General features: G+C 39.8%; 4 protein-coding genes across 9 annotated transcripts; 3 read left to right on the forward strand and 1 right to left on the reverse strand.

The window, feature by feature from the left end:
* The first annotated feature begins 1076 nt into the window (after positions 1-1076).
* On the forward strand, positions 1077-2525 carry crygmxl2 (crystallin, gamma MX, like 2). Its single transcript, XM_003441916.3, has 3 exons — positions 1077-1129; positions 1480-1722; positions 2198-2525. Exons 1-3 carry the CDS (start codon positions 1121-1123, stop codon positions 2471-2473), a joined length of 528 nt encoding a protein of 175 aa, XP_003441964.1. The 5' UTR covers positions 1077-1120; the 3' UTR covers positions 2474-2525.
* Positions 2526-2941: 416 nt separating this feature from the next.
* crygmx (crystallin, gamma MX) lies at positions 2942-5166 on the forward strand. The gene is made up of 3 exons (XM_003441832.3): positions 2942-3004; positions 4090-4332; positions 4552-5166. The coding sequence occupies exons 1-3, from the start codon at positions 2996-2998 to the stop codon at positions 4825-4827; spliced, it is 528 nt and encodes a 175-aa protein (XP_003441880.1). The 5' UTR covers positions 2942-2995; the 3' UTR covers positions 4828-5166.
* A 2745-nt stretch (positions 5167-7911) lies between these two features.
* On the reverse strand, positions 7912-23392 carry aldh18a1 (aldehyde dehydrogenase 18 family, member A1). Of its 5 annotated transcripts, none has more exons than XM_025909704.1 (18): positions 23340-23392; positions 19855-19959; positions 17561-17712; positions 17010-17159; positions 16477-16581; positions 16237-16395; positions 14996-15086; positions 14234-14358; positions 13688-13832; positions 13523-13596; positions 13299-13398; positions 12738-12958; positions 12245-12382; positions 11942-12137; positions 11739-11860; positions 11364-11550; positions 9871-9966; positions 7912-9735 (listed from the first exon to the last, which is right to left on the reverse strand). In XM_025909704.1, exons 2-18 carry the CDS (start codon positions 19949-19951, stop codon positions 9539-9541), a joined length of 2355 nt encoding a protein of 784 aa, XP_025765489.1. In that variant the 5' UTR covers positions 19952-19959; positions 23340-23392; the 3' UTR covers positions 7912-9538. The 5 variants fall into 5 exon arrangements, with proteins under 5 accessions (XP_025765489.1, XP_005471373.1, XP_005471372.1 ...); XM_005471316.3 differs by lacking the exon at positions 23340-23392 and adding an exon at positions 20175-20497; XM_005471315.3 differs by lacking the exon at positions 23340-23392 and adding an exon at positions 20170-20497.
* On the forward strand, positions 20576-25867 carry pnmt (phenylethanolamine N-methyltransferase). 2 transcript variants are annotated; one of them, XM_005471317.4, is made up of 5 exons: positions 20576-20677; positions 22556-22609; positions 22887-23569; positions 23916-24126; positions 24539-25867. In XM_005471317.4, exons 3-5 carry the CDS (start codon positions 23395-23397, stop codon positions 24975-24977), a joined length of 825 nt encoding a protein of 274 aa, XP_005471374.1. In that variant the 5' UTR covers positions 20576-20677; positions 22556-22609; positions 22887-23394; the 3' UTR covers positions 24978-25867. The 2 variants fall into 2 exon arrangements, with proteins under 2 accessions (XP_005471374.1, XP_005471375.1); XM_005471318.4 differs by having other exon boundaries at positions 23335-23569.
* Positions 25868-27626: the final 1759 nt, after the last annotated feature.

Here is a 27626-nt window from a genome sequence, read left to right on the forward strand (position 1 = left end):
AAAGCTTATCGGTGCCGTTTCTTAGCAATGAAATAGTGTCATGTGGCTTTGGATATACTATCAGGGTAGGAGTGTTTATGCCTAGAAACATAATGGCTATTGTGTTTTCTGAAAACATTGGCCCTTTTTTTCTACAGTTAAAGCTGTAAAAAGCATACAGAGTGGAGAGGGGGCACGAGCTCTTTATCCCCATGAAAGGCTAAAGGATGGAACTGACCTTTCTGGCATCAGCTGGGCTTTGGGAGCACAATACATGGCGGCAACTCTTTCTGGCCTTTTCCCCTTCGGCTCTGGGCTATGCTTACAAGCCAAAGACTCAAGTCCAAACATCTATCATTTTATACAAAGACTCAAACGCACACATGCCCCGAACCCCTTCTTTTATATCATAAAAACACACACACACATACAAAAACAGACACACACTGAGCAGTCCTGTCTGTTGATCTGCAAACAGACCAGTCCCGTCTGACATCACAGTACAACTGCAGGCTATGGAAGCAAAAAGAGACAACAAATCACTTTAGATTACATCAACTCAAAAGCCCAACTCAGTATCAACATAAACTCCCTTTAATGGAAACTGAGCAACAGTTAAATTATAACCTAAACCTCGTCGGTAATGCCCCGATCTAAACTTGAGCTGGGACCGGATGAAAAGCAACTGTTACAATGTGACATCCAAGCAAGACAAAATGAAAAGCATGACCTCATTGAGTCCAACTTCAGCAAGTGCTCCGCAAAAATGACCTGAGCTGCTGTACACTTTAGACGCTTTGTTGTCAGGGGGGCCTCACACCCAAAGAGCCTTTGTGTTATATTTGAAAAGGCTACATCACAAGGTCATGGCGGAACAGGGGTCACGCAAATACAGAATAGCACTTGTGTGGTGGTCATTTTTGTGAGCGAGGGGGGGTTGCCAATTCTATAGGTAAACTCTAGCAGTTTGGAGATAAGTTACCCATAGGATATGAGACAAAAGAGAACAGTAGCTGGCATCTGAAAAGGTAAAGATAGTAGTCCCCAATGTGTCAGAGGCCTCATGGTCAGCAGGAGAGTATAAAAGGACCTGTAAGTGTGTCTAACTCTACGGTGCGCAAACATCCACAGTCCTACAACCATGGGAAAGGTATGAGCTCACCTGCAGTAAGGCAACAGCTTTGGACAGGTGGTGAAGGAGAAAATAGCATTAATTGAAAACATGCAGTCATGTATAGGAAGGAGATTCAGTGAAGGAGAAGACAGGGCAGCAGAAATACTCTTTTGTCTTTGTTTTGATGGGTTTGGATCGGACAAGCAGAACCCCCCCCCCAGCTCAAACAGTGGTTTTAGTTACCTTGATTTTCATCTGTTAAGCAGTGCAAATAAATGTGTAAAGAAGTGTAGAGGTTGGTAAAGAGAGCCTATTCACCAGTCTATGAGATTTATAGATTTATAGCTAACATAAACTGTATTCTCTCTCTCCCTTCTCTCCTCGAGATCGTCTTCTACGAGGGCCGCAACTTCCAGGGCCGCCACTGGGAGTGCAGCAGTGACTGCATGGACACCTTCAGGCACTTCAACTACTGCAACTCCATCCGTGTCAGCGGCGGCCACTGCGTGCTCTACGAGAAACCTTACTACATGGGATACCAGTACATCCTCGGCCCTGGCGAGTACCCTGACTACCACTGGTGGATGGGCTTCAACAACTGCATCCGCTCCTGCCAGATGTTCCCTCCTGTAAGTCAATCAAACAGACAGAATTGGTAGCACCCTCCTGCCCTCCCACCCCCCCGTTACACTCACCTTGTACATCAAAAGCTGCTTTGGATATGGATGTCAATCACTGGCTTTTTGATGTCATTTACAGATACTCACACAGGTCATAGCATAAAAGTCTCTGCTGCAAGGCCCACAAAGGAGACCGAGTCAGCCTTTAAAAAGAATATGACATACCCCCCATAAGACTTGGTGCCTTCACTCTAATTCTGTTTGTCACATTGAGTGTTTCTGGCAGTTCAGGGAGGAGGAAAAAAAATCTAATTCTGTCATGCTCCAAAAGAGTTGTTGCTCAATCTCGTTTGTAGTTAAAGAAACCAAGTAGTGCGAGTACTGAATTAAAAAGTTAGCTTGGTGTGGAAAGAGTTCTCTAGAGATTACACCTACTGAAAATAACATAATAGTCATGATTACCCTGTTTTCTTTCACAATGCAGTATAGGGGATCCTACAGGATGAGGATCTACAACAGGCCAGACATGATGGGACACTCAATGGAGTTTATGGATGACTGCCCCAACGTGTATGAGCGCTTCCGCTACCGTGATATTTTCTCCTGCAACATCATGGAGGGTTACTGGATCTTCTACGAGCACCCCAACTACAGGGGACGCCAGTATTTCCTTCGCCCTGGAGAGTACAAGGCCTGTGGCGACTGGGGCTGCCACAATCCCATGGTGGGCTCATTCAGGAGAATGAGGACTCTCATGTAAACTGCACCTGTGTGCATCTCAAATGAACATTAAACACAAAACTTTAAAATAATGATGTCCTTTGTGAGCTTTTTTTTGAACGTAGACATGAATGCAACGTGCAATGACACTCTAGCGAGGCAGCATATTTGCTTCCTGATTATATTCAACCAACAAAGCCTGCTGCTTGAATGGGTTTAACATACAAGTCAGATCTCAGACTGTTTGCTGCTCTGTCTAGCTTCACAGTCTGCGTGTAGGTTTCAAACATTCATGCCATTAAAGGCAGATGTTTGCAACTCTTATTGTAAGCCTTTGAGAAAATGCAGTTGGACAGTATTTTCCATAGACAGACAGAGCTTTGACAGAGACAAAGCGGCTGCGGTGGCTCAACAGTGCCATAGTGTTGTGCAGTCTATAGAGCGCACTGTGCTGACACGACAAAGCTTTGTTTCACTATTGCAAAGCCCTGATCTAAGCAGGGTCTATAAAGAGGTCTGGGAGAGCCCGCATCTGGTCTGGTCTGAACTTAACGCAGTTACAATGGGCAAGGTAAGGAAGAAATTTAACAACTGTAATGTTTCACTGATATTTGATGTGCGGTATACCGGTTTGTGTAGTAAATATAGTGCTTTACAAATTTGTTAGATCACCTGTTATATATATAAAAAGAAAACACAAATATTTAAAAAGTATATTTTTATTTATTAGGAAATACCAAACTGAATTCACTTTTTCCCACTGGACTTCAAGCATAACATTTAACCACTAAAACAAAAGTTTCTTTTCAGGAATGCAAGTAAATACCTATAATTTGGTAAAAAATAAGACTTAATTTGGCTTTTTAGTAAGACTGTAGATTTAAAAATTAATGGAGAATAACAATAATTATATTTTAGCATTAAAAATATCATTTTATCATTACCAACACTGCCAATTTAGGGTAGCTGTGGCAAAAAACTTACTTTGAGTCGTGATCTAATATATTTATTAAGCACTATAGATAAATAATTAAGTTGAACTAATATATTCTGATAACGAGCAGTAAAAATATATACATTTTTTGGTCATATGAAATGTAAAAGACCTTTAAAGAGTAACAACGTATCGCTCTCTGGGTTAAACATGTCATTAGTTCTTAAGGACTATTAACCATATTTTCATAACCTATAAATTAATGTAAGAAATGCTAAAAGTGCAGGGAAATGTAATTCTTCTCTCAAGAACAGCATAAGCCTCAAATATTTAATTGATCTTATAGTCCTATTTCCTGTGAAAACAGACAAAGAACTTGTGAAAAGTATTATACAGTTCATTCATTAAAATGTACCAAATGCTATACTTTATTTTATTCAGCTTTGCTTCTAGCACATCTTTTGGGACTTTTTTGTACTCCCTTAAGCTTATCTTTTTTTCAAATTTCTCCACTTACAAATGTTCTACTCAGAAACTTTTGTTAGATAAAACTAACTTTAAAAGTCTGGCTCAGAATACTGAACAGTGAACACTAAGCGTTCATGTTATTAGTGTTTAAGAGCCTGAAAACCTGACAGGTAACTACACGGTTACATTTCTGCTGTGGTCTTTGGAACATCTCTGTGGTGATACACTAATGCTGAGCCATCTGTTCTGTGCAGATTATCTTCTATGAAGACAGGAACTTCCAGGGTCGTCACTACGAGTGCAGTAGTGACTGCCCCGAGATGCAAAACTACTTCAGCCGCTGTAACTCGATAAGAGTTGAGAGCGGTTGCTGGGTGGCCTACGAAAAGCCAAATTATGGTGGCTACCAGTACATGCTGCACAAGGGAGAGTACCCCGACTACCAGCGCTGGGCAGGCTTCAATGACTGTATCCGCTCCTGTCGTATGGTGCCTCCTGTGAGTTTAAACTCATTTTCTCTTCAGGATCATTTGGTTCTTATGTCTACTGCTGTTACTTGAAGCATCAATGGCAGTAGCCAGGGTTATTTTAACACATCTCAAAGTGTAGACTGGGTAACTAGTCAGGATAATTTATTCTGGCTGACTGCAACAAAAAAGTAAAGACATTTTTACCTTAATTTGTGGTATTATCTTATTCTCTTATTTCTTCCCTAGTATAATGGGAACTACAGGATGAAGATCTTCGAGCGATCTGACTTTGGCGGTCAAAACATGGAGCTAATGGAAGACTGCCCAAACCTGCATGAGCGTTTCCACACCCGTGATATCTCCTCCGTCAACGTCATGGAGGGCTACTGGATGCTGCACGAACACCCCAACTATAGGGGACGCCAGTACTTCTTGCGTCCTGGAGAATACAGGAGGCACAGCGAGTGGGGAAGCACCAGTCCCACCATTGGCTCTCTGAGACGTGTCACCGAGCTCAACTGATTCCCATTACTTTGATTTTTAACCCTTATTTAATCCCACCATTAAGAATACCACCCTCTTGTTCCCTTAATGGCAGTACTGTTTCAGTGTGGTCTCAACACTGTGATGTTCAAACCTGAAATCATACATTTTAATGATGCAGGTTTGGATGCGTCGGATGTTGGGGTTCTCGTTTTGTTGTGTTGCTTTGCATTGTTGGGTAAAATTACTACCCAACTTAGTGCTCAAGCAATGCTTTGGTCGTTCCATAGCAGAATGTTTTGCCTCACCGGTCCCTAACCTCCTGTCCTCCTGGAATCACAATAAATGAAAACTTGATGAAAGTCAACTAAAGGAAGCCTTTGTTAATTTTCTATTGACTGCTACAGCTGTCACTGTCAAAAGATCAGGGGGATATAGCTTGTCATAAATCTGAGGGGTATTTTTCTCTTTAATATGGTGATTGAACTTTAGTTTCATCAGGCCACAGAGTTAGACACTGTAGTGGAATCACTGAGGTCCTAACAATACCAAGAGTTTCTACAGTTTTTCGTGATATTACAGATCCACATACACAAAGAAAAATTATCAAGGAAACAGAAGCTTATTCTTTGAAGTTCACTATTAAAGACCATAAAAAAGGGTATCTGAGGATGGGCATGTTGGAGTCTTTATGAGATCACATGGTACAGAGTAAGCGCTTTGGGTCCATGAAAGTTGCCCATATTAGATCCACATCACAAGGCCAGTGCCAACTCAAAGAGTTGGAGTCAAAGTGGCCTGGTATTAGCCCCGAGCATCAAGCTCTCTCAGAACAAAAAACAAAACCCAGTCCATATCCCTGCTCATGCATTTTTCATCAGCCCAAGATACTGAACCCTTTCAGAAATAAATATCAATTATTGAAATTGTTAATTAGACACTACGTAATTGGCGAAGATACACATGAATAAATAACACTGACCATTAATTATTGATTCAAAAAAAATTGAAGCCCAGCAGGGAGTGCATTTGAGAATCTCTTAAGATCAAGCACAACAAGAAATATGAGTTTTGGCCTTGAGTAATGTCCAATTAAAGGACTGTCAGCTTTGCTGTTCAAGTCCAGTGATTTGCCCTTATCATCTTTTTTTATATCTGTGGACAACAATGCCCAGCAGACAACACAACATCAACAGAGTGCAACATGGGATCTGATCACCCGGGGTCTCAGGGCAAAGCCAGATAAGAGATGAGAGGAAATTTTACAGGCTGCCTGGCCTGACACATAACTGGAAGTTAATCCGAGGTCAAAAGGAACATCGACATCAGATATTTACAAAATTCAGTAAGGAAAGCATTTCGGGCATACACAGAACTACAGAAATAGCTCTGCATATAATGTTGCAGTTAAAAAAAAAAAGGGTGCATGCCAAAAAACCCCCCCAAAACAAACAAACCCAAAACAACCATGCAAACAAACAAACAAAAAATAAATACTGAAAATGATCTCGCATAATATTCCGTATAGTAAATTTCACTTCACTGTCCACTTTTAACATAACTGAAAAATCTACTTGGTACATAAGGACAAATGTTACAATACTTTTTCTATTTTTCTATATTTTCATCCATCCTTTTTCTTCCACTTTTCCAGTTCAGCGATATCACATTATTTTCATTATTGGTCATCCCAATATTTCTTCCTTTGAAAGCTTCAACCAACTCAAAGCTTGAATTCAAAAACAAACCATACTGTGGAAACATTTCAACCAGGTATCTGTAAAATACAAGAGCAAAGCTTTATCCATCCATGCATTCTCTGCCACTTATTTGGGTTCGGGTCGTAGGGGCAGCAGTCAAACTAGAGATTTATGCTTCAGTGGGAAATCTAAACCGTAGGTATGTTATAACTGCAAACCCTCTGGGCACCCTACTGCCTGATTTAAACTCCTGGGGTGAATCTTTGCAGAATCTACGATGTAACCTACATTGGCCAGTCAGGCTGACCAACCCAATCAGACCCTTTCTACAGCCTGACAGCTCCTTTGACTTCCAGTGTGACTGGGATTACTGCTACAATTGGCACCAGTGATCTTGCAGTTGCAGCTCCTGATGACACGATCACCTCACGTACTGCACCAGGGAAGTGACGATGCATGTGTCACAATCCTTATAGTACTGAACCCCTACAGCTCCTGTAGGTAGTGGGCCCACAGGAGGGCAGACCCATATAGCTGCTTCAGGCTAAGGCCCAGCAACCAGACTCTCCCATGTTAACCCTGTTCCAGGAAGGGTAAACTGGTCCTGCAAAGGTTTATTTCAATGCAAAATGGAAATTATATTTAAAATAGCAGTTTCAGTTAGTAACCTCCCTGGTTCACAACAAAAACACTCCTCAGTGTCCCGTTACGTAGAAAACTCATGTTACTACGAGAACTAGATGCACACACCTGCACTTCAATAGCTACTGTAACTGTAACAAACAACTCTTTACACTTAAGAGATGGTAAAATACAATTCTATCAAACATTATGTATCAAAGAAGCAATACTGAATGTCCCTAGATTGTTCCTTCTCTACCTCCAGTCATTTAGATGATATTTTCAATCGCTCCACACATAAAAAGGACAAAAGAGTGAGATCCGAGTTTTGTCTCCCTCTTCATCTCTGAACCCTTTGGACTTGATGATGGGAAGCTGATTGAAGGGTAAGTAGTGCGTTTTGGAGGATGAATTCTTTAGATGATAGAAAAGAAAAAAGGAAAAAAGAAGAAACAGAGAAACCCAGAACATAAGACTGTGATTCCATTATTAGTCTCAGTTCTCCTTTTCTCCCTTTTCATTTCTGATGGCTGGATAATTAAACCTCTATAGTATTGTCTTCCATGTTACTTGCCCCACTTCCAGCAATGCGAATTCCCCTATGGGCAACTTTAAAAAGGGCCTTTTTAGACATCTGTTTTTCAGATCAGTATGACTTTTTTCCCCATTAATTTGTGTTCTTTGTGAAAGTAGAAAGACTAGTGCCAGGACAGAGATGAACATACATGTGAAAATGCTCAACATTTCATCTGCCAAAAAAAAGAAAAAAGACAAAAGAAAGAAAAATATCCAAATATTCTTTTTCAACTTTTATTCTACAATACTGCTATTAAATAACCCAAACTAATCCTTAAGTGTGCATTGCAAGACATCTGATAGCAGCTCAGAGGCTGGAATGTTACAAAGCTTAATTTAAAGGCAGTCGCATTCTCCCCTCCAGCTTGAAGGAGGCAGCTTGTCAATTACGATTCCCGCTCTGACAGAAGCTTTGGGCACCAAAAGGAACAAGCAGGAAAGCAACAAAGCATGGAAAAATGAACACAACATGCAACAATAATCAAATAAATAAAAAAATACGGGAATAAATGAATGCATGTAAATTGGAGTGTATTTAAGTGTCATTATTGCAGAGCAAAATCTCATTTTCTGATGTCCTAGAATTGCATATTTTTAATCCTATTAGGTAAGATTTTACGAATACATTTACAAGCTGCATGTCTGATAATGTCACGGGTATTTTCAAAAGACGATATATCAGAAACATACAGAAAGTTCATCCCAGAATTAAAGCGGGGGGTACAAATATTGTTTGAACAAAGAAAGCACTTACAGTACAGTCAGTGTGAACCTCGTGGGTAATGAACCAATGTAATCCACTGAGCCCTTAGTTACAGAGAGGTTACAATATTAAATGTAAATTTAAATTAAATCATCATTTTACCATAGTAATACTGTAGTGGCTAGAGAGAAGCCATTAGCTATGTGTATCCATGACAACACATATAATAAAGTTGGGGTAGCTTCTAATGATAAACGAGTGCATTTTGTTATTAATATTTTTTGATATTTTTGATCAAACTGAAAAATCATGTTCTGTGGTTGTTTAAAACACACTGCTAGGGTTTCTCATAGGTTATTAGAGTAATGTGTATCTGTGAAGGTACTTAGAGTCCATTACCAATGTGTGCTTAGAAAGATTCTTAGCTTGCACAGTTACTGTCAGAGTAATTAAACAGGGGCTCTGGCTTCTTGGTACCAGACATATATTAGCTAATCAGAGTCAGTGCAGACATATGCATGCTAGTTATCTGTAATCAGCATACAGCCACACTTTTCGCATAGAGAGACAGGGACCGTATGATCTGTCAGCTTAAGGTGGGAGAAAAGCCAGACAACCATTATTAAAGTGAGATATTACCAGGAAGTAAAGTAAAAAGAAATGACATCAAGCAAGGAATTTAAAGTTATTAAACAGACGTGTAAATAAAAGAACAGTTTCAATATTGTTTTCTACCAAAATCTTTTTAAAAAAATAAAGTAATTTAATTAAAAGATACCATTATTAAAATTAGTTTGCCCAGTACAAATTCAAATGAGAAAATAATGACGAATCTCAATCTGTGTGAAGTATCTTTTTGCATGGTTTAAACACAGTTTGGGGTTTTTGCATAGTTTAATATTGGGGCTTATTGACTTACCCAACCTAAGCTGAGGTAGAATATTTTAGACTCTTAGTCCTTAAATAGGAACATCTTTTTTAATGTAGTAACAAAATGAACCATTGCTGTTTTGAGCAGCTATGTGCTTCAAAGGTTGAAGATAGTGAAAACAGTCAACCATCATCTTGAGAAAAACTCGAGGGAGCTTCTGGATGGTGATGCAAACAATGTTTGTAATAAGGCCAAAGGAATGCTGTCAGACTCTCTGGCCTAGTTGCTGTCTCTCTGTCCAGCTAAAGGCTGCCCAGCAGGCAGGTTTTCATGCAGGTACTTCATGGTACCATGCTCCGAGAAGTCGGCTACTGTGTGTCCATCACCTCTCAGGACCCACTTGGTTGTGAGCAGGCCCTCCAGGCCTACAGGGCCTCGGGCATGTATACGAGCCGTGCTGATACCTACCTCTGCTCCTAGAGAAAAGTACAGAAAGAGTGCAAATAATGAGGACTACATGAAGAGAACATATCAGTGAAATGTGAGTAAAAATATTCAGGCAGGATTAGAGAAAACAACACAGAGGATGTCAACACAAGACCACCACATACCCAGTCCAAAGCGGTAGCCATCTGCAAAACGTGAACTAGCGTTCCAGAAAACACAGGCGCTGTCCAGCTGCTGAAGAAACTTCTCTGCTGTGTCCTCTGACAGAAAAAAAACATCTCATTAGTGCTATTGTGTCTGTAAACACTTTTGGGCCTTAATTTAAAGAAATGAGAATAGAAACTGAGCTAAACTGACACATTAATGCACAGAATGAGACTGAAAGCTTATAGAAAACCTAAACCTATCATTTAAAGCAGGGGTGGAAAACTCCAGGGCTCAAGGTGTACTGCAGGTTTTAGATATCACCCTGGGTCAGCACACTTGAATCAAATGATTAGTTCATTGACAGGCCTCTGGAGAACTTCAAGACATGTTGAGGAGGTGATTTAGCAATTTCAATCAGCTGTGTTGGATCAAGGACACATCTAAAACCTGCAGGACACCGGCCCTTGAGGCCCGGAGTTCCCCCATCCCTGATTTAAAGGCTTTCCTGAAAACAAAGATATGTCCCCTGACATAATCTTTGAAATTCACGTGAACCGTGCACATCCATCCAAAAATATATCTACAAGCAGGTTAATGAAGACAGCGTATTCACCATTTGTATCAATCTTCCTCTCTGATAATATCCAACTTTGATACAAACTGATCAGTCTGGAATTCACTAAGGTACCTTCTGTGGTCACTAGATGGCAGCAACACATCCTCCACTGCAGGTGAGATCATCCTCAAGGTGGAAATCTTACCAGTTAACACTTTGCTTTATTTTTTAAAAGTTAATTCTGACTGCCGGAATAAAAGCACATAATGTTTTTAATATTTATATTTTCAAAGGAACGTGAACCTGAGTTTCTTTGCCTTATTGAAAAACTTAAGCTCACACCCTTCAAACAATACTCAGAAAATAGTGTCCACATGTGAATAGAAAATTGTAAAATATATGAGACATCATTTTGTCCACATGGTAATGACCACAGCCTTGAAGTGAGAGAACACACTGGAAACTGCACAGGATAGCTTCTATCAAAATGAGTTAAGGACACACAGCGTGATGGCTCACTTCAAAGACAGAAGTGTATCTGAGCATGTTTCAAAGTTATGAGAAGTCTTTTAAACTGTTAATCAGCTGCTCTACATTTTAAATGGGCTCCGTCCACAATGTAGAGTCACAAAGGGAGGATGTGCACTCATCCTGACAACACCTCGTCACTGCTCATTAATCGCTATGGCAGAAAGTGAGATGCAAGGTGGACTGAATCCAACAGAGAGAGAAGGAAAACTTGATGAATATTAAGACACTAAGGCACGGAACAAAAGAAGAATGACCAAACTGACAGGTGCTACTCAGTCATGGTGAGGTAAGATGTGACAGAAATTGTGAAACTACAAGGCAAAGGAATTAAAAAGCAAATTGGTAGAATGTATTTAAAAAGACAGAGAGAGAAAGAGACTGGGCAAGAACAAAGTACTATCAGCGAGATATTGCATCACCTACCATTTTCCGTGATTATAACGTCTGTGTGGGAGCTGCCATACTTATGTATGTGCTCTATGGCCTCCTGCATGCTGTCCACCACCTCCATGCAGCACTCCAGCTCACCATACTCTGTCCGCATAGACTTTGCCTCTGAGGGGCTGAATGTCAGGTAGGAGGCAAACCGAGGGCCTGCGTGAATCTTCACCTAGTCATCAGACAGAAATAAATTATTTCTAACTTTAATATATTACAACAAAAAAGGTTTTCCTTTTGTTGGATGACTAGTGATGTATCTAAAAATGAGTAACATTGGTTTATGCTTGAAAGTCAGCTGCAGTTTTCCTTAATTTATCAATCAGAATATTGACTTAGTGCATGTATTTGGCATTTTACCCGTTCAGTGCGGAGCATGTCAATAATTTGGTCGAACATAGGGGTCCTGAGGATGTCCCGGTGAATCAGCAGAGTTTCCATAGCATTACATGCAGCTGGGTAGTCACACTTGGAGTCTCTAACTAGAAGAGAAAACCATTAGTCGGTCGTTGGCATGTTATGACTGACAGGCATTTATATGGGGGGGGACTGTTCTAACTGACCGATTTTTATGACTTTGTCAATGCTGGCTTCTGAGTCCACATAGACGTGGCAGATTCCTTCGCTGTGACCCAGCACAGGAATGCCCTTGGCCGCTCGCTGAATGTCCCGCACCAGCTGGGATGAACCTCGGGGGACGATCAAGTCTATCATCTTATCCAGTCGGCACAGATCCTCCACTTCCTCACGGGTGCTCACCTGGGAAGAAATACGGGTTTGTGAATCACATCAGATAGAAGAGTGTGCTGTAAAGTGCTATAAAGATGACACAAGGTTCTCACAAATATGTAGGAAATCAGTTTTACCATCTGCACAGCCTCCTTGACTCCATGCATGGAAAGAGCTTCCTGGGTGAGCTGGTGGAGGACACGGTTGGTGTTGGCTGCCTCCTTTCCCCCTTTCAGCAGGAGGGCATTGCCACTGGCTATTGCCAGTGTTGATACCTGGTTATTACAGGTGTTCCAAGAAAGAGTGACAAAGTACGTTTATAAAAATGGAAACCAAAAAGTTAGCTAAGCATATAAACCACAGGATGTGTTATGGTAAGTTCTGCAGAAATACCAGGTGTTATTATTTATTCACATGTTAATCTCCTATTCATAGTAACGTCCCCATATATCCATTAACTTCTAACATTTGAGTTTTATCCCAATCTAGTACATATGTGTGATGAAATACAAGGACATTATGAGGTCAAATATCAGCCTTGTCTTGATATTGTCCCATATGTAATTTTTTTCAACAATGTTCAAGTGTTTTATATATTTATATAAGATTTAAGTTCTTCTGCAACAATACCTGCGGCAGGCAGTCGGGTCGGGCCTCAAATATGACCAGAAGCAACCCGATGGGTACAGTAATCTGCTCCAGCTCTAAATTATGAGCCACTCTGGTCCTGCGCAGCACTCGACCCACACTGTCCTGGGCAGCCATGGCTATCTGGCGGAGACCTACTGCCAAGCTGTTAAGTTTGGCCGGTGACAGGCTGAGACGCTTCAGCATGGCTGGAGGCAAATGGCCTACAGAAAGAAGGCATAGCAGAGTAACACTGTGATAGCAGGTAGTGAGGTATAAAACTCATATGTAGAGAAAGGGAAAGTCGCCCTCTGGTGGCAACACATGAGAATGTCATCCCTTAGGTTCAAGTTAAGTTATTGTAGCAATATACATGCAAAAGCTGCTGAAGTCTGGAAATCTGTTACATACATGGCACATGAATTTATTATCCTTATTTTTTTTTTTTTAAGAGAATGTGAAAGCACTAGCACTACAATACCAACATAAAACATCAAACAAAGAAAACGTCTCTGCAAGTCTAGTTTATATTTCCAAACCAGACTTGATGCGGTGTCCTGTTACCTGCACTGACAGCCAGGTCCATATCCATCTTGTTTGCAGCCAGAATCTCTTCCTTCCTTTCAGTCAGCAGATCTGCTAGATGGCAGATGATCTCACTCCTCTGACAAGTCAACCAAACAATTCAGTTTTTCTCTTTAAGTGATAAAGCACCCAAAGAGCTGTTTACATTTTTAATGTTTATAAAAGATGTTGCCCAAGTTCTTTATCTGAAAACACTGTGTCACCTGGACTGGATGCAGAGATGCAAGGGTTCTTCCAGAACTGCGTGCCATTTCTGTCTGTTCCTCCACAGATGGGCCTGAAGGAGAGTCAGGACAGAATTAAACATCAGAGCCTGCAGATGCAGTTTTACAGCAATAAAAAAAATTATTCAGCTCAGGGAAACTCACCGGCAGGTTTAAATTCAGAGAAGAAGGTTCCTACTTTCTTGCCCTCCACAATGTCAGTGATGACATGGCCTGTTACTTTGGGGTTGGTGCCATTTGCAATAACCACTGAGGTGCCACCTTGCAAGGCCCAAAGGGCAGCTTTGACCTGCAGCCAAGCAGAGATTTAAAAAAAAAAAAAAAAAAAAAAAGTATAAGATTTACTTAATTTTAATACTCAGTCCAATCAAATGTACAATCTTTTATCGCATCCAATATGACATGCAAGCATTATCATATTGGAAGATACCATCTGAGAGTTGGGTCATTCCAACACGTTACATGTAATAACAAGCACAATCTGACCATCTTCTTGCATCTTATTTTATATATCACCACTCACACTTTAAGGATTTTTGCCCCCAGTCTGTGATATCTGCCCTGAGTTTTGTTGGTCGCTTGTATTTCTCATTTAGGTTTATGTAAAAGAATTTTCTCAAGAAAACTGATGCAAAAAAAAGAAAAGAGAAAAAAAGAAATTGTAATGACTTGATGGGCGACTTCACCAACCTTGGCCTCCATGCCTCCGATCCCAACTCTAGACTTTGTACCATAGGTGATGGACTGCTGGTCTCCAGGGTAGAAGATGTCAATGAGCTTGGCATCATCTGTTCCAGGGGGGCTGTTGTATAGTCCTAAAATATGAAAATTACGCATATGACTTATTTGCTCAAGATGAAAATAACCAGCATTTACACATCAGCCTAAATTTTTCTCACATGCATTTTATTGCTAGTGTTACTAAGGCCATAAACAAAGCTGGTGAATAAAGAGTTTAGTTAGCAACAACAAAGCAAAGGTTGCATCCTCAGAAACATCCCAAACACGTAATAATACAGATATAGAAAGAAAATGCAAGATCTCAGTTGATAAGAAAGCCCTACGTGATGATTGAAAGGTACCATTTTTGCACAAGTCAACCCTTTTTAAAAGGAAAATCCTGGATAGTACCCTTTTATTGTGCATTATCATATGATAATTTACTATGATCACTCTTCTCTGCTGAAGTTTTGTTTTATTTAATATTCTAAAAGCCATCCAGATGGTGCTGAATGACTACAGTCGTGATTCTGTGTGCACATGGACGTCATGTGTCAGCCCCATCAGCATTAGTTTCAAACACGAAGGCAGAAGGTGTGTGTTTCTCTTTCTCGTATGGCTCTCCATTGACCCTGAGAGGGATGTTTTTTTCCCCCCGTCAGCAAAGTGAGCAGACAGATGGTGTTGTTACCTAACAGCTGACCCAGAGTGTTGTTGCAGTGACACACATACCCTCCACATCAGAGAGTGCGATGAGCAGGTCAGCCTTCATCTCTACAGCTAGCCGTGCTGCCAGGCTGTCGTTGTCCTTAATGCTGATCACCTGCAGAAGCAGAAAATTGCTGATGTAAGCTCCTGAAGGCAGAAAAGCGGCAGCAGAGAGTAACCCATGAGCTTATTTTTTAAAGACAGAACTAAGCAGATAAATTGAAACGCAAATATGTTAATACATATGACTCTGCAACACTGCTGGCAGCAACATCTGGAAAATGTTAAACAGAGCTGATCAACTCAGAGATATGCTTGTGAAGAACTCTTTTGATGCTTGAGGTTTGGCATTTTTTGTTGGTTGTTTTCTATCAGACGTGATGGATTTGGACAGAGCTGTGGAGTTAACACTGACTCCTTTAAAGTTAAATGATACAAAAGTAGGTGTGGCCACTCTAACAGCTGATTTAGACATTAGTGATTAATGTTTGTAGAGATTTTGGAAATCTCCCACCAGAAAATTTGTGAGTCCTTACATTGATGCTAAAATTATTATTCCTTGTACTGAGGTGATGATTGTTATTTTCTCACTGATAAATTCAAAAACTGCACAAAATGAATCATAAGCACTGAACAGGCCAAACACTGTGATTTCTAGGGAGGTGCACCCCAGGTTACAATGTAAGATTTGTGTTTGTGGCATACATACAGAGTAGATTTCCCACCACGGCATAAATTTTAGCAGATAAATTACATAAAATAGGTAGTTATTTTTATTAAAATATTGATTTTGCTAGAAAGTTGGGTTTTTTTTATTTCGAAAATGATTGTTTTCTGTTAATTAAAGAAAAGCTAAAGTTATACCAATCACTTATAAGTAGTAGTCTTCTAGCTGCCTAAGTCAACAATTAGTAATATTAATAATACAAATACAACACAGTAAAAAGTGAAGCTAAATAATCTGATAAAAAGAGGTTAGTTATCCTCACAGGATGCCCGGTGATCACATGCACTGCTGTCTATCCCCTCCCTGCATACACATGCCTTTATGGTTGATTGCAGAGCTGACAAGGTAAGGTGGGGTGGCAGAGGTGTTTCAGCGTGTGTGTGTGTGTGTGTGTGTGTGTGTGTGTGTAAGACAGAAAATGTTGTAGTTAATGAATAGTGGATGTAAAAAAAAAAAAAAAAAATCATAAACACCGTCTGCCAACCCCTGCTGCCACCATCACTACAACCAGCGGCGCCCCCCTGCTGTCTGTACCCACATTTACCCCCTGCAGGTCGCTGTTGGGCTCCGGAGGGGGCACCACAGCATCATTGGTGTTGATGATTGGCACGATGTTCATGCGCAGCAGCTCCCGCAGTGTGCTGTTCAGGTTCTGCCTCTTTTGGTCATCGTGGAAATCCAGATTTGTCACCAGGACCTGATGGCACAAAATCAGAAAATGTAGTGAGGGAGAAATTTAAACAGTAGTAATTCATTAAGCGAGAATTTTGCAAAGCACCTGTGCTGTACAAGTGCTGTACTGGGTGAACATGGCTTCATACAGGGCCATCAGGCCGCTCTGTCCAGCTGCAGCACAGGCTCGGGCCTCCAGCACCGGCAAAGACTGCAACACAAACAAACACAAAGAAATTACACCACACCGACCAAGTGCAATTTATCAGCAGTAAGCTTGACAGAAAAGCATGACCTACACACTTTATACACAAAGAAGAATAAATGTAACCTAGTGCAACATATGATAGTATTTGTACTGAAGTGCACGTGTTTGTTCAAGTGAACTGTCTGATAAAGCTAACTGCACCATAGCATAAACATAAAGTTTTAATAAACTGCAAACAATGAGCTTCACATTAATAGAAATTATTGTGGGCTTATATTGGGATGATATTTCATTGTATTTTCAAACTGAATAAAAACTAAAGCATTTGGTGAAGATTTTTGCAACTTACCTCGTCAACAAAGTGGCAGAGTTTTCAGCTAACATCAGCATCTTTATTTTCTGAGATACCCTAAGTTCCCATCTTTTCTCACCATGTCATTGAGTTGACTGTGTCCGGAGTGCAGCGCCTGCCGAACACTCTGGGACAGCAGGATCTCATGTCTCAGTCTTTGCTTGCCGAAGGCCACAGCTCCACTGGTGACAATCATCATCTCTCTGCCTTGATTCTGCAACATAGCCACCTGCGCAACAACGGAACCATTTAGTTTCACTGCTGGGGCCATTTTCTTCCTCTTCAGACTCACTAATGATTTTGATTTAAAGCTCAGTTTTAACAAATTATGAAACCAGACATTCTGTAACTTGGTGATAAATGTCCATTTTGTACCATCTGTAGCAAGTACTACAGCACATCCGTCTACAGATAGATAAAAAATGAGATGAAGCAAATGAAAAAGAGAAATTAAAACATCATCAGTGGATGGGAAACATCATGAAAACCCACAGATTGGTTTACATGTCATTGAATTTTAAAACAGGTCAAAGCTTGTGTTACCTACTGATTTTTTTCCCCTGTGTCAAGAATTTTATACACATTAATCTCTAAAATGTATAGAGTGCATCATTTTATTTGGTTTTTCACCTGTTCCACAATCGAGGCCAGCCTCCCAAGAGCCAAGCCACACTCATCTCCACGTGTGACGACGGCACTGCCGAGCTTAACTACGATCCTCTTGGCCTGACGCAGCTCACTGCGGTGTGCGAAGGAGCTGCTATGGGCCCTGCCCTGGCCACCTGGAAGATATTTTTCTGATTATTAATCACACTTAACTTTTCAGTACTGTGCTTAATAAGAGCCAGCTGCCAAAATAATGTTCATGATGCTGCCCAAGAGACTAAATACTAAGATGATCTCATAACACCTGATTACATTCACTCAGCATTTACTCTGCGAGGTACAGCTAGCAAAAAGCAGTTACCTAATCAGCCAGTCACATGGCAGCAAGTAAATGCATTTAGACATGTAGACATGGTCATGATGACCTGCTGAAGTTCAAACTGAACATCAGGTGATTTAAGTGGCTTTGAATGTGGCATAGTTGTTGGCAATGGATGAGCTGGTTTGAGTATTTCAAAAACTGCTGATCTAGTTGACAGAGAATGGTCAGAAAAAGAGAAAATATCCAGTAAGTGGCGAGTTCCCTGGGAAAAAAATCCCTTGTTAATGTCAGAGATCAGAGCAGAATATCCAGACAGTTTTCAGCTGAAAGGAAGGCAACAGCAATACAAATAAATATTTGTTACAACCAAGGCATGCAGAAGAGCATTTCTGAACCCACGGCATTTACAGCAGCAGAAGACCACACCGAGGGCCACTCTTGTCTGTCACTGTACTCAAATGGTCTCCACAGCCACCAGATCTCAATCCAATAAAGCACCTTTGAGATGTGGTGGAATTGGGGGGGGGTTCATATCATGGATGTGCAGCGGGCAAATCTGCAGCAATTGCATGATGCTATTTATGCCACAAAGAATTAAGGCAGTTCTGAAGGTAAGGAGTCCAACTCAGTACAAGCACGGTGTAACTAATATGTGGCAAGTGAGTGTGCATCTCTTTACTTATTGTAGTTTAAAAATGTCTCCCTTCCACATTTGCTGATGTAACACTATCTGGGTAAATATTTTTCCTTTAACTGACCACTTCAAACAATCTTTTTTTTTTTTTGCTGGGTTTCCGTTTCATTGATTACATGAATGAAGCAAACAGCGTGAGGCCCTTCCACACATCCATTTGCAACCTAGGAAACAGATAATCACAGCCTTCAAACTGCCACATCAGCAGGACACTCAGAGAAAGCCTGTGCTGACATTACACATCTCTGTGGAGCAATGAAGCGCGTGAGAGAGGTGGGCAGAGAGAGTGCACCAAAAAAAAAGAAGAGAAAGAAAGAGGAGGAAAAAAAAGGAGGAAGAGAGCAGCCAGTGACATCTTTTACAGAGTAGAGCAGGTCAGAAACTGCCCTGACCTACAAAAGCACATCGTTTTATGTTATGTTTATGTTTTATCTTAGCAACTTTTTAGCTTGCTAAGATCACTTTAATTATCATTTCATTTGTGATTATTTGTTTAATTCTGGTTCAATGGCTGGTCTATATGGTTGATGATTAACTGAAACAACAGTCACAATATATAGTTATTGTCTTTAAAATGTCTGTTTTCGTAACCAATTCTTAGACAGTCCTCTGGGAAAAAAGATTTGCATGAACAATTATTATTTTGAAGTGATTTATCACATATCAAAAAGTTTCTGTCCTGGGATTAATAAAGCAATTGGCATATTACATTTACTTGCTGGTGTTCGACTGCCAAAAAGTGATTTTTAAATAAGGAAAACTATTTGTTATACAAGTTTTTTTTGTGACTCTATGTTATTGTACCTACATTTTAATCAATCCAGTCCTTTTTGGCCACTTAAAATATCTTTATAGAACTGTGATGGTATATCTGATGTCATTTGTGCTGTTTTCATGGACGGATTTCCATTGAAAAAAGACATTTTATATGTCAATTTACACGTTTTACCCAGAAAAATAAAGGATATATAAAAGTGACTTTGCCAAAAACCAGTTGAGGCTTCTATATTGTGACGAAAATGTTCTTTCTGGCTCAAAATGCCTTTCATCATTCATTAGAGATACATATGTTTCACATGTTTGACAGATTACAGGCCATCGAGGCACTTACAACAGTTTAAATTTGTTTTTTTGGCAAATACCAGAAATAACTTTTTTGGTACAACCCAACCCAGACTGCCACAATATTATAATAACACATAGAATAATCCTTTCCTTTAACTGTCACACAAGGGGAAATTTGGTTAAGGCACTTAAATGTGCCTTATTTGATTAAGGGACATAAAGCACTGGATTACTTGCCTTGTGTCAGTTTTCTGGAGAGCAGCTGGCTTAAGTGTCTTGGTGAATCCAGGGGGATCTTTGAACAGAGGGTGAGCCTCAGCAGCAGCATGGTCATTTTATGGTCTTTAATAGAGACAGAAACACACAAACAGTGAGAAAAAAGAAAACAGAAACACCAATGCACATTAGGACAAATACACCACCTTTTTCCATCCACCTAAGATATAAAGTCTTCTTGCATAGCAACATGAAACCTGATTCCTTGCATCCACGTGTACAGTCAAAATATAAATAAACCTCCTGCTCCATGCATATTAACGTGTTTCTTCTTACTTAACCTCCTGAAATCCCGGTATATGTTGTCCTGTGCGCGAACCAGCCCCTGTCTTCTGTTAATTCTTGTTCATCTTCTTTAAGCTTTCATTCCTTCATTTATCACAGCAGTGCTCTGAACACAGACGGACACGGCTCCTCCCCTAAGTGATGAAACTTTTGCTGCAGCTTACAGCAAAGAGAATGAACACGGAGCGTTTCGCTAACGTTTAAAAAAATATTCGTTAAAAAATATTATACTGATAACTACAATAAAAAACTAACTCTCACTCTGTAGTCTGATATTTAAAAATAAAAACCGTCGCCTTGTACATTGGCTGTGAAGTGGTAGGAGATGACGTCAGGCCGGCCGGCGAAATGCGGAAGAAGAACGGAAGACGGTAATTTTTTTCACTTTTCAAAATAAACCCCTGCCACCCGACAGTCATGCTCTCGTACAGTGCTGTTGGGCACTACTGTAATACTGACAGTGCTCTACTCCAGTGGCATTGGTGGAGGAGCACCAGAGGTAAGGGGTGATAAATAGGTAAGAGTTTCTAGTAAAACAAAAGATAGATCATAAAAAATAAATTTAAGGAATCAATATATTCTAAATGCTTTTTCAGCCCTCACATTAGGACATGTAATGATACAGACGGCCACAGCAGTTTGAAACGCAAATATTTTTTATTAAATGCTACATTTATTATTCTCATTTAGTCAATTTAAAAGTAACTGGAAGTAGTGGATGCAGAAATCATGTCCTTGTCACCTATATTTCAGTTGCTCCATATAGTTAAAAGATATCAAAACATGACTTTATTTTGCTTTTGTATTTTTGTAATTACACTATTGTGCTTCGACAAAATAGAGTAACCCAGAGGAGACTTGACTCACACTGTTGAACCCCCACTGCCCCTGGGACTATAGATAACTAAATTGACTCCTGTTGCTCTGGCTAAGTGTGTATTATTCCATTATACCTGCCCTGTTCTTTTCTCTGTTGTCTGTTTTTTCCCTTTTATCTGTTCTTCCATGTTCCTCCTCTCCTTTGCTCTATTATCTGTCTATCTGACTCAGGGGAAGGAACTGACCCTTACCGTACTCCTGCCTGCACTAATCCACAAACGTGTCTGTGCGAGTGGGTGGTGCAACATTTTAACTCTGTTTATTTTTGGCTCTTTTTAACTCTTTTTAACTATGTTTGTGTTCTTCACAACGATTTCATGGAATTATGAGGACATACACATTCATGTCTCCCTCTTGATAACTACTAGGGTATATCAACCTCAGGTGTACTTTGTGTTCAGTTCTTGTTAGAAGTGTTAGCATCGTGAAATATTTAACAGTTTTGAGCAGACTGCACATTATACCTGCATAACATCAACATGTTTTGAACTTTGAGCAGTGTACCGATATTCACATTTACCTCTAAACATTGAGTACAGCCCGAGTGAAAGTGCACAGTGACATGAACCCTAACCCTCTCCTCCAAAACTTATACAGACATATACAGTGGTGTTAGGGAATAAACACTGGTCAAAAAAAATTAAAGAACACATTTTAATCAGTGTAGCATCAACTTTGTGTTTCCGTCTGTCTGACCCCAACAGGTGGCATAAAAAAAAAAAAAGCCTGGTACATCTTTTTTTTTTCACTTTGTTTTTCAAGCTATCTTTTAACTTAGCCACTGTAGGATGATCATTTTCATTTCCTTTAAACGTCTTAACACATTACCCAGTCCGTATCGGTACATAGATATCAGCAGGATTTTCTCTCCCATTGATATCTGTTTTCAGAGTATTTGTTTATTTTTTTTAAGTAGTAGAAACTTAGTAACAGAATGTTTAATGTGCATTTTATATGTTATTATGTCTGATAACTTTAGTCGAAACATATTTTTATATTTCCAATCCCGGTGGTTTTTATATTCTTGTGTATTGTGTGTGATGGAGCGGCCCTGATACATCTGATACCTTTGCATTGTTTTTTTCTGGTTGGTACTGGAATTTCACCTGGATTTTATACATTGTGGTTGTTGTTTGTCTTAAACAATGCTAATCACGGTTAAATGCTGAATGCATCTGTCTTTGCCCTTTTCTTTTCAGACAGTATCAGTATTTTCTTTCTTTTCTCAGTCATAATTTGCCATTTACATATTCTAATGAATTTATATTTAAAGGATTAAATTTCAATGTATTTATTAAATAAATCTTTCATTACACTGCTGAATAATACCCACAAACCTAATTAGCTTTATTAAAATAGGGCTCTTACATGTGTTAGACTAATGTGTAAACCACTGTACCATGAAGCCTTACACTCAACCTAACAATAATAACAGCTTCACAACTATTTACATATTTAGGACTAATAACAATCCAAATTGTCTCAATGTGCCTTACAGTCTCCAGAGTGTGAAATGTCTGTGGACACTAAGGGGACAGAGGAATGCTTTGAGGTGAGCAAGAGAAAGATTTTCTGTTTGAATGTATATATACAAATATTTAAAGAGCATTGTAATTACATTTTTTTAAAGCTTTATTTTAAAAAACCATCTAAGATTGTTAGCAAGACAGATCATTTATATCATTCTCCTTTTTTTGTGAGTGTCAATGAAATACTTTACAAGTTTCAAACTTCTTTTTGAATCTTTGACTTCTTATGTGAGGCATACGTAAGGAGGCAGTCTTCCCCACCTTTACTTTGCAACCACTTGATATTCCTTATCTCTGCAGCTCAGTACCAAAATCACAAAGTGAAATGGCCAACGAAGACAGACACAAACTTGTTTGTCTTTGAGACAGACCTGTTTGTATTTTCGAAAGGGGTTGCCTAAGAACAAACCTGCTCTGTGCCATTTAACTCCAAAAGGCCCTTTAGAATGATTGTGTAGATATGAGAGGCTTTTGAAAGGTGGGCGAAGGAGCTAAAAGCCACATGAGGAGTCCATTATTGGGTCTAGTGTTGGAGGAAGCCCCCTGATCTGATGGTATCAGTGCCTTAGGGCAGGGAAAGTGAACGGAACAAATGCTATCAGGCAGCATCGACTAAAAAAAGAGGATCTCTATCTCTGTCCATGAAACTCAGAGTAGCCCAAAGCAAAAGCACACGCATAATACCACAGATACACCCACACAGAGACACAGACACAAGTATATAATTCAGCTCAAGGGGTGTCAGCAGCTTACCTGAAGACTGACCAGCCAAAACAGACGTGCAAGGTATCGCAGCAGAAAAAGCAGGATGATGGAAGAAAAAGGAAGAGAGAATGGAGTGGCAGCCATGAAAGCCTGCTACCGGAGATTTGATCCTGCCGCGTATCTACAGTACAACTACACTCCACCACGGGCTGACTTCACAAGAAAAGACAGCATTGTGCCGTGGAAACTGGCATGCCTGCACAGAGCTTTTACTGAAGGTAAGGAGGTTTTAGCGTATTTTGTGTCTGAAATGCAATAAAAATTTGCTTCATCACCCATTTGCTTTTTCATCTCCCCATTTTTCCTTCTCCTAGTTTGTAGCACAAAACAAATAGAGCCTTGGGTGGGTCCAAGCACTGCTGAAGAGCTTTTCCCTAATAAAAATAATAATTTTTTCTTTTGCTATGAGGTTATTTAATGAATGATCACTTTTATTTTACTGAGTGATTCGGTGTCAGGAATGATAATGGACGGAGGATCTTTACATCTGATATGATAATGTTTTAACCAAGAAATCTTTCCTTCATGATCTCACCTTGCTCTTTTTTTCTCCCCTCTTCCCAGGTGATATGAGTGGTGAGCTCCTCGTGGACATAGGTTCAGGTCCCACCCTGTACCAGGTGATGAGCGGCTGTGAGGTTTTTAGTAAAGTGCTCCTGACAGACTTCCTGGAGGTGAACCGGCAGGAGCTGAGGCGCTGGCTGCAGGATGAGGGACAATGCAGTCTTGACTGGACACCATACCTACAGCACGTCTGCAAACTGGAGGGACGAAGGTATGGAAAAGATCACTTTGAACTACAGCTAAAGACTTGGTACAGCTTAAAATGATGGTTACTGAGATTCAGTGACTGTTAGATACCTGGTATATTGTATGGCTAACCAAAGACAGAGAAAGAGAAGAAAACAAGATTTAGATCACAAATTTTCCTTTTTCTTTTTGATTTTCTTGAAGCAACACTCTTTTCTTGCACAGTCCTCAGAATGAAGTTGCCTTCTGTGTCATAACAATTTATTTTGGGTTCTATCGTGGAGCTTTCTTCTTAATAACAAGACAAGAAAAAAGTGTCTAAATGAAAATAAAATACTTGCCAGTTTAATGATAATGATAAAAATTCATGCACTGATTAGAATATGGTGCCAATCTGAAAGAGCTGTTTTATACAGTTTGATGATTCACTCAAACAGGCCTTCAGCGTGGACTGAGAAAGCTGCAAAGCTACGTCAGGTCGTTGCGGACATCCTCCCCATTGACGTGCACTGTTCTCAGCCCCTGGCTCCTGACGCCCTTCCTTCAGCAGGGGCTGACTGTCTGGTGTCCTGCTTCTGCCTGGAGAGTGTCAGCCCTGACCTTGCTGCCTTCACCAGGGCCCTTGGCCACATCGGGAAGCTCCTGCGCCCTGGTGGGCACCTCATGCTCATCGGAGCCCTCGGTGAGAGTTATTATCTTGCGGGGCCTGGGGTGAAGATCCCAGTGGTCCCACTGAATGAGGCCCAGGTCTGTACTAGTTTGAAGGAGAGTGGATACACTCTGATCCGACTGGAGGTTTACACACTGACTCAGGATATGAGGGTGGGGGTTGATGATGTGACTGGAGTGTTTTTTGTAAAGGCAAAGAAGGATTAACAAGGAAGAAAGTAAACAAGTGAGAGAAAAGCAAAGAAGGCAGATAAAAAAATCTCAAAGAAGAAATTAAATAAGTCACTATTCAGACTGAAATAATATAGATTAAGCCTGGGTAAATGTTTAGCAGTTATTTAGAAAGTGGATTGCTGATAATGCTGAGAATAAAATGCACACATATTTCTGTTTTGAGTTAGAACCTGTGCTTTAGTCATTTTAAGGTATTCCAGTTTCCACACTGGGCTGGAATAAAGCTATTCACTTTATTCCACCACATTTTGTCGCATTTTCATCATGTTACTCCGGACCTCCGTCTGTCTTTCTAAGAGTGAAAGTATACGAGAGTCTATTTTGCTGCAGAAGCACTTATTGGTTTAGTAAAGGCAGCCACCTCCTGCAGTTCCTACAGCATCAAGAATGTAAACATTAGTACTACAGTATATAGGCATATCACATAAAATCCCCACAGGAATTACCCAGCCGTATGTAAACAGCATGTGCTTATCTTCGTTCAGCTGCTAATTACTCAAAAGGTTGAGATGATTTTTGATTGTATGAATAAAAATGCAATGCTTATTTATTCCTTTTTTTCTTGGTACTATGTGCTATTTTAGGGAATCGTTTTATATTGCCAACTGGAAACGTCTTTGTGTAATTAGAAGGATTGAACACTGGGTGTCGCTACTTGATCATCTTGAGTTGCTCCTCAAATCTCATCACACATCTCTTTAGTAAAGAGATATCATTGTTGTTGTTGCTATTATTATTATCATTATTATTATTGCTGCAAAACGGTTACTAATTGTTCTCTAAATTCGATTACAGTGTGTAAAGACACTATTAACAGCTTCTTTTGTGTTCCTCTAACATTAAAAAAAGCTTAACAAAACTAACTTGTTGCCTTGGGTAATACGTATTACACTCACATGTTCATTTTGCCTTGAGAACTGTTTTAATTTGTCATTGTAAAGATTCAACAAGATGCTGGAAACATTCTTCAGAGATTTTGGTTTTATGCGTGAGGCAAATCTTCTGTTTTACCATATGCACAGGGCCAAACACAGAACTCTGGGCCCTATACACCACATTTAATAATAATCTAGGATACATACATATATATATATATATATGTGTGTATATGTATAAGTCTGCACAGTTTGCTGAGAAATAAGTGTTGAAGATGGAGATTTCAAATTCTGTTGTTTGCGTCACATCGTCACTATCAGCAACCAAATAAGTGTCCAAACTTATTTGTGTTTATGAAACACTAAAATTTGAGGTACCTTAGTTGAGCGCAACTAATAATAGTAATTAATTTTATGAAAATACACTTAAAAGTCCAAAGTTCTGGGCCCCCGGCCTTATGTTTGATACCCTTGTTTTAAATATTATCACAACACAAATGTTAGTGATGCCATATAGTAGCAGTAACATTTATAATCCACAAATTAAATTTACCCCTTTGGGCAGCTTTCAGATAAACAGAACCACAACAATAAAGATGTCACTGTTACAAACATCACAGATATTAACAAGATGGGCTGCAACATCACCCAGAATCAAAGCACAGCTATGTGCAAATGACACCCTCGACGTAACACCTGGATTTATTCAACAATTACACTACAAAGTATAAAAAACGTCTGGCACAAGAAGTTTGCAGAGGTGGAACCCCATACATTTGTCCTGATGGTAGTAAGTCATACTCACTATAAAGAAGGTGCGTCACTGAGGATGTCTCTCCACTTTTATACCTCTTAGGACTCACTAACTTTTGTCATATCGTGTTGCTGCTGACCTGCAATTGGACTGCCCATGTTCACAATGTTATTGAATTTGCTCTTGTTGACTATAGAGTGAAGCATGCTAGACAATAAAGCAGAAATTTAGAATTACTCTCCACCAATGAATAATAGAGACAGACCAGAATGTGTGAAAGTCAAAAGCATATAAATCAAAAAGCGACAAATATGCACATTTTGGTGCATTTATCCACTTTTGAAATATTATGCAGGTATCTGCTGCACTGTAATGCTGCACCATGGATTTTAATTAAAACTAGTTGAAGTTTAATAAATGATTCCTTGGCGATTAGAAGATATAAGTGACTACCTACAACCTTTTCTTTTAATTCATAAGAAGTGTCATTTTAGTATTTTAGAATGCTGTTTTTCAGCATGAGACGCGGTGGCTTCCTTAAAATACCTCACAGTTAAGAATTGGTGGTCCAACATACAGTAAGGCTTAGTGCTAAGCTTTTGGTTGAGACTGCACTCGATATAGATGAAAACACAAGCTCCCACTGCTTCACTTTTTGGCTGTTCCTGGAATTAAGGACCTTGAGTTTCCTGGTGTTAAGTTGTTTTTAACAACTGCTAATAGCTAAACCATTCTTAACCCATTAGTTATGGTCTGGTCACATCTGTTTTGAAAGAGCTGGCTTCCTTCAGCTTGTTTGTAAGTGATGAACGTTTGAGGAATCAAAGTTCATTCACCGATCTAATTTATTCAAGCAATTTAATTATAGCACATATTTGTTATGGGAAAAAAATTGCAAGCAAAAGCTTTTCATTCTGGGTTTACATGCTCTCTTCTACTACTGGGGCTCTGTGTAGTCGGTACCACGTTTCTTCCCACATCTGGTGACTATCA

The sequence above is a fragment of the Oreochromis niloticus genome, linkage group LG8 (assembly GCF_001858045.2).
Source record: "Oreochromis niloticus isolate F11D_XX linkage group LG8, O_niloticus_UMD_NMBU, whole genome shotgun sequence".
NCBI classification, from domain to species: Eukaryota; Metazoa; Chordata; class Actinopteri; order Cichliformes; family Cichlidae; genus Oreochromis; species Oreochromis niloticus.

What these genes read in the sequence shown, in the direction of transcription:
- crygmxl2 (XM_003441916.3), top strand. An exon ending in CCTGCCAGATGTTCCCTCCT is followed by an intron (nt 1,723 to 2,197) that starts GTAAGTCAATCA and finishes TTCACAATGCAG; the next exon opens with TATAGGGGATCCTACAGGAT.
- crygmx (XM_003441832.3), top strand. An exon ending in CCTGTCGTATGGTGCCTCCT is followed by an intron (nt 4,333 to 4,551) that starts GTGAGTTTAAAC and finishes TTTCTTCCCTAG; the next exon opens with TATAATGGGAACTACAGGAT.
- aldh18a1 (XM_005471314.3), bottom strand. Translation starts at nt 20,145, where the DNA reads ATGGAGCAGGAGGTTTATTTATATTTTGACTGTACACGTGGATGCAAG. An exon ending in ACAGTCAACTCAATGACATG is followed by an intron (nt 16,582 to 17,009) that starts GTGAGAAAAGAT and finishes TTTGTGTTGCAG; the next exon opens with TCTTTGCCGGTGCTGGAGGC. An exon ending in TGGCTACCGCTTTGGACTGG is followed by an intron (nt 9,736 to 9,870) that starts GTATGTGGTGGT and finishes ACTTTTCTCTAG; the next exon opens with GAGCAGAGGTAGGTATCAGC.
- pnmt (XM_005471317.4), top strand. Translation starts at nt 23,395, where the DNA reads ATGATGGAAGAAAAAGGAAGAGAGAATGGAGTGGCAGCCATGAAAGCC. An exon ending in GCACAGAGCTTTTACTGAAG is followed by an intron (nt 23,570 to 23,915) that starts GTAAGGAGGTTT and finishes CCCTCTTCCCAG; the next exon opens with GTGATATGAGTGGTGAGCTC. An exon ending in TGCAAACTGGAGGGACGAAG is followed by an intron (nt 24,127 to 24,538) that starts GTATGGAAAAGA and finishes TCACTCAAACAG; the next exon opens with GCCTTCAGCGTGGACTGAGA.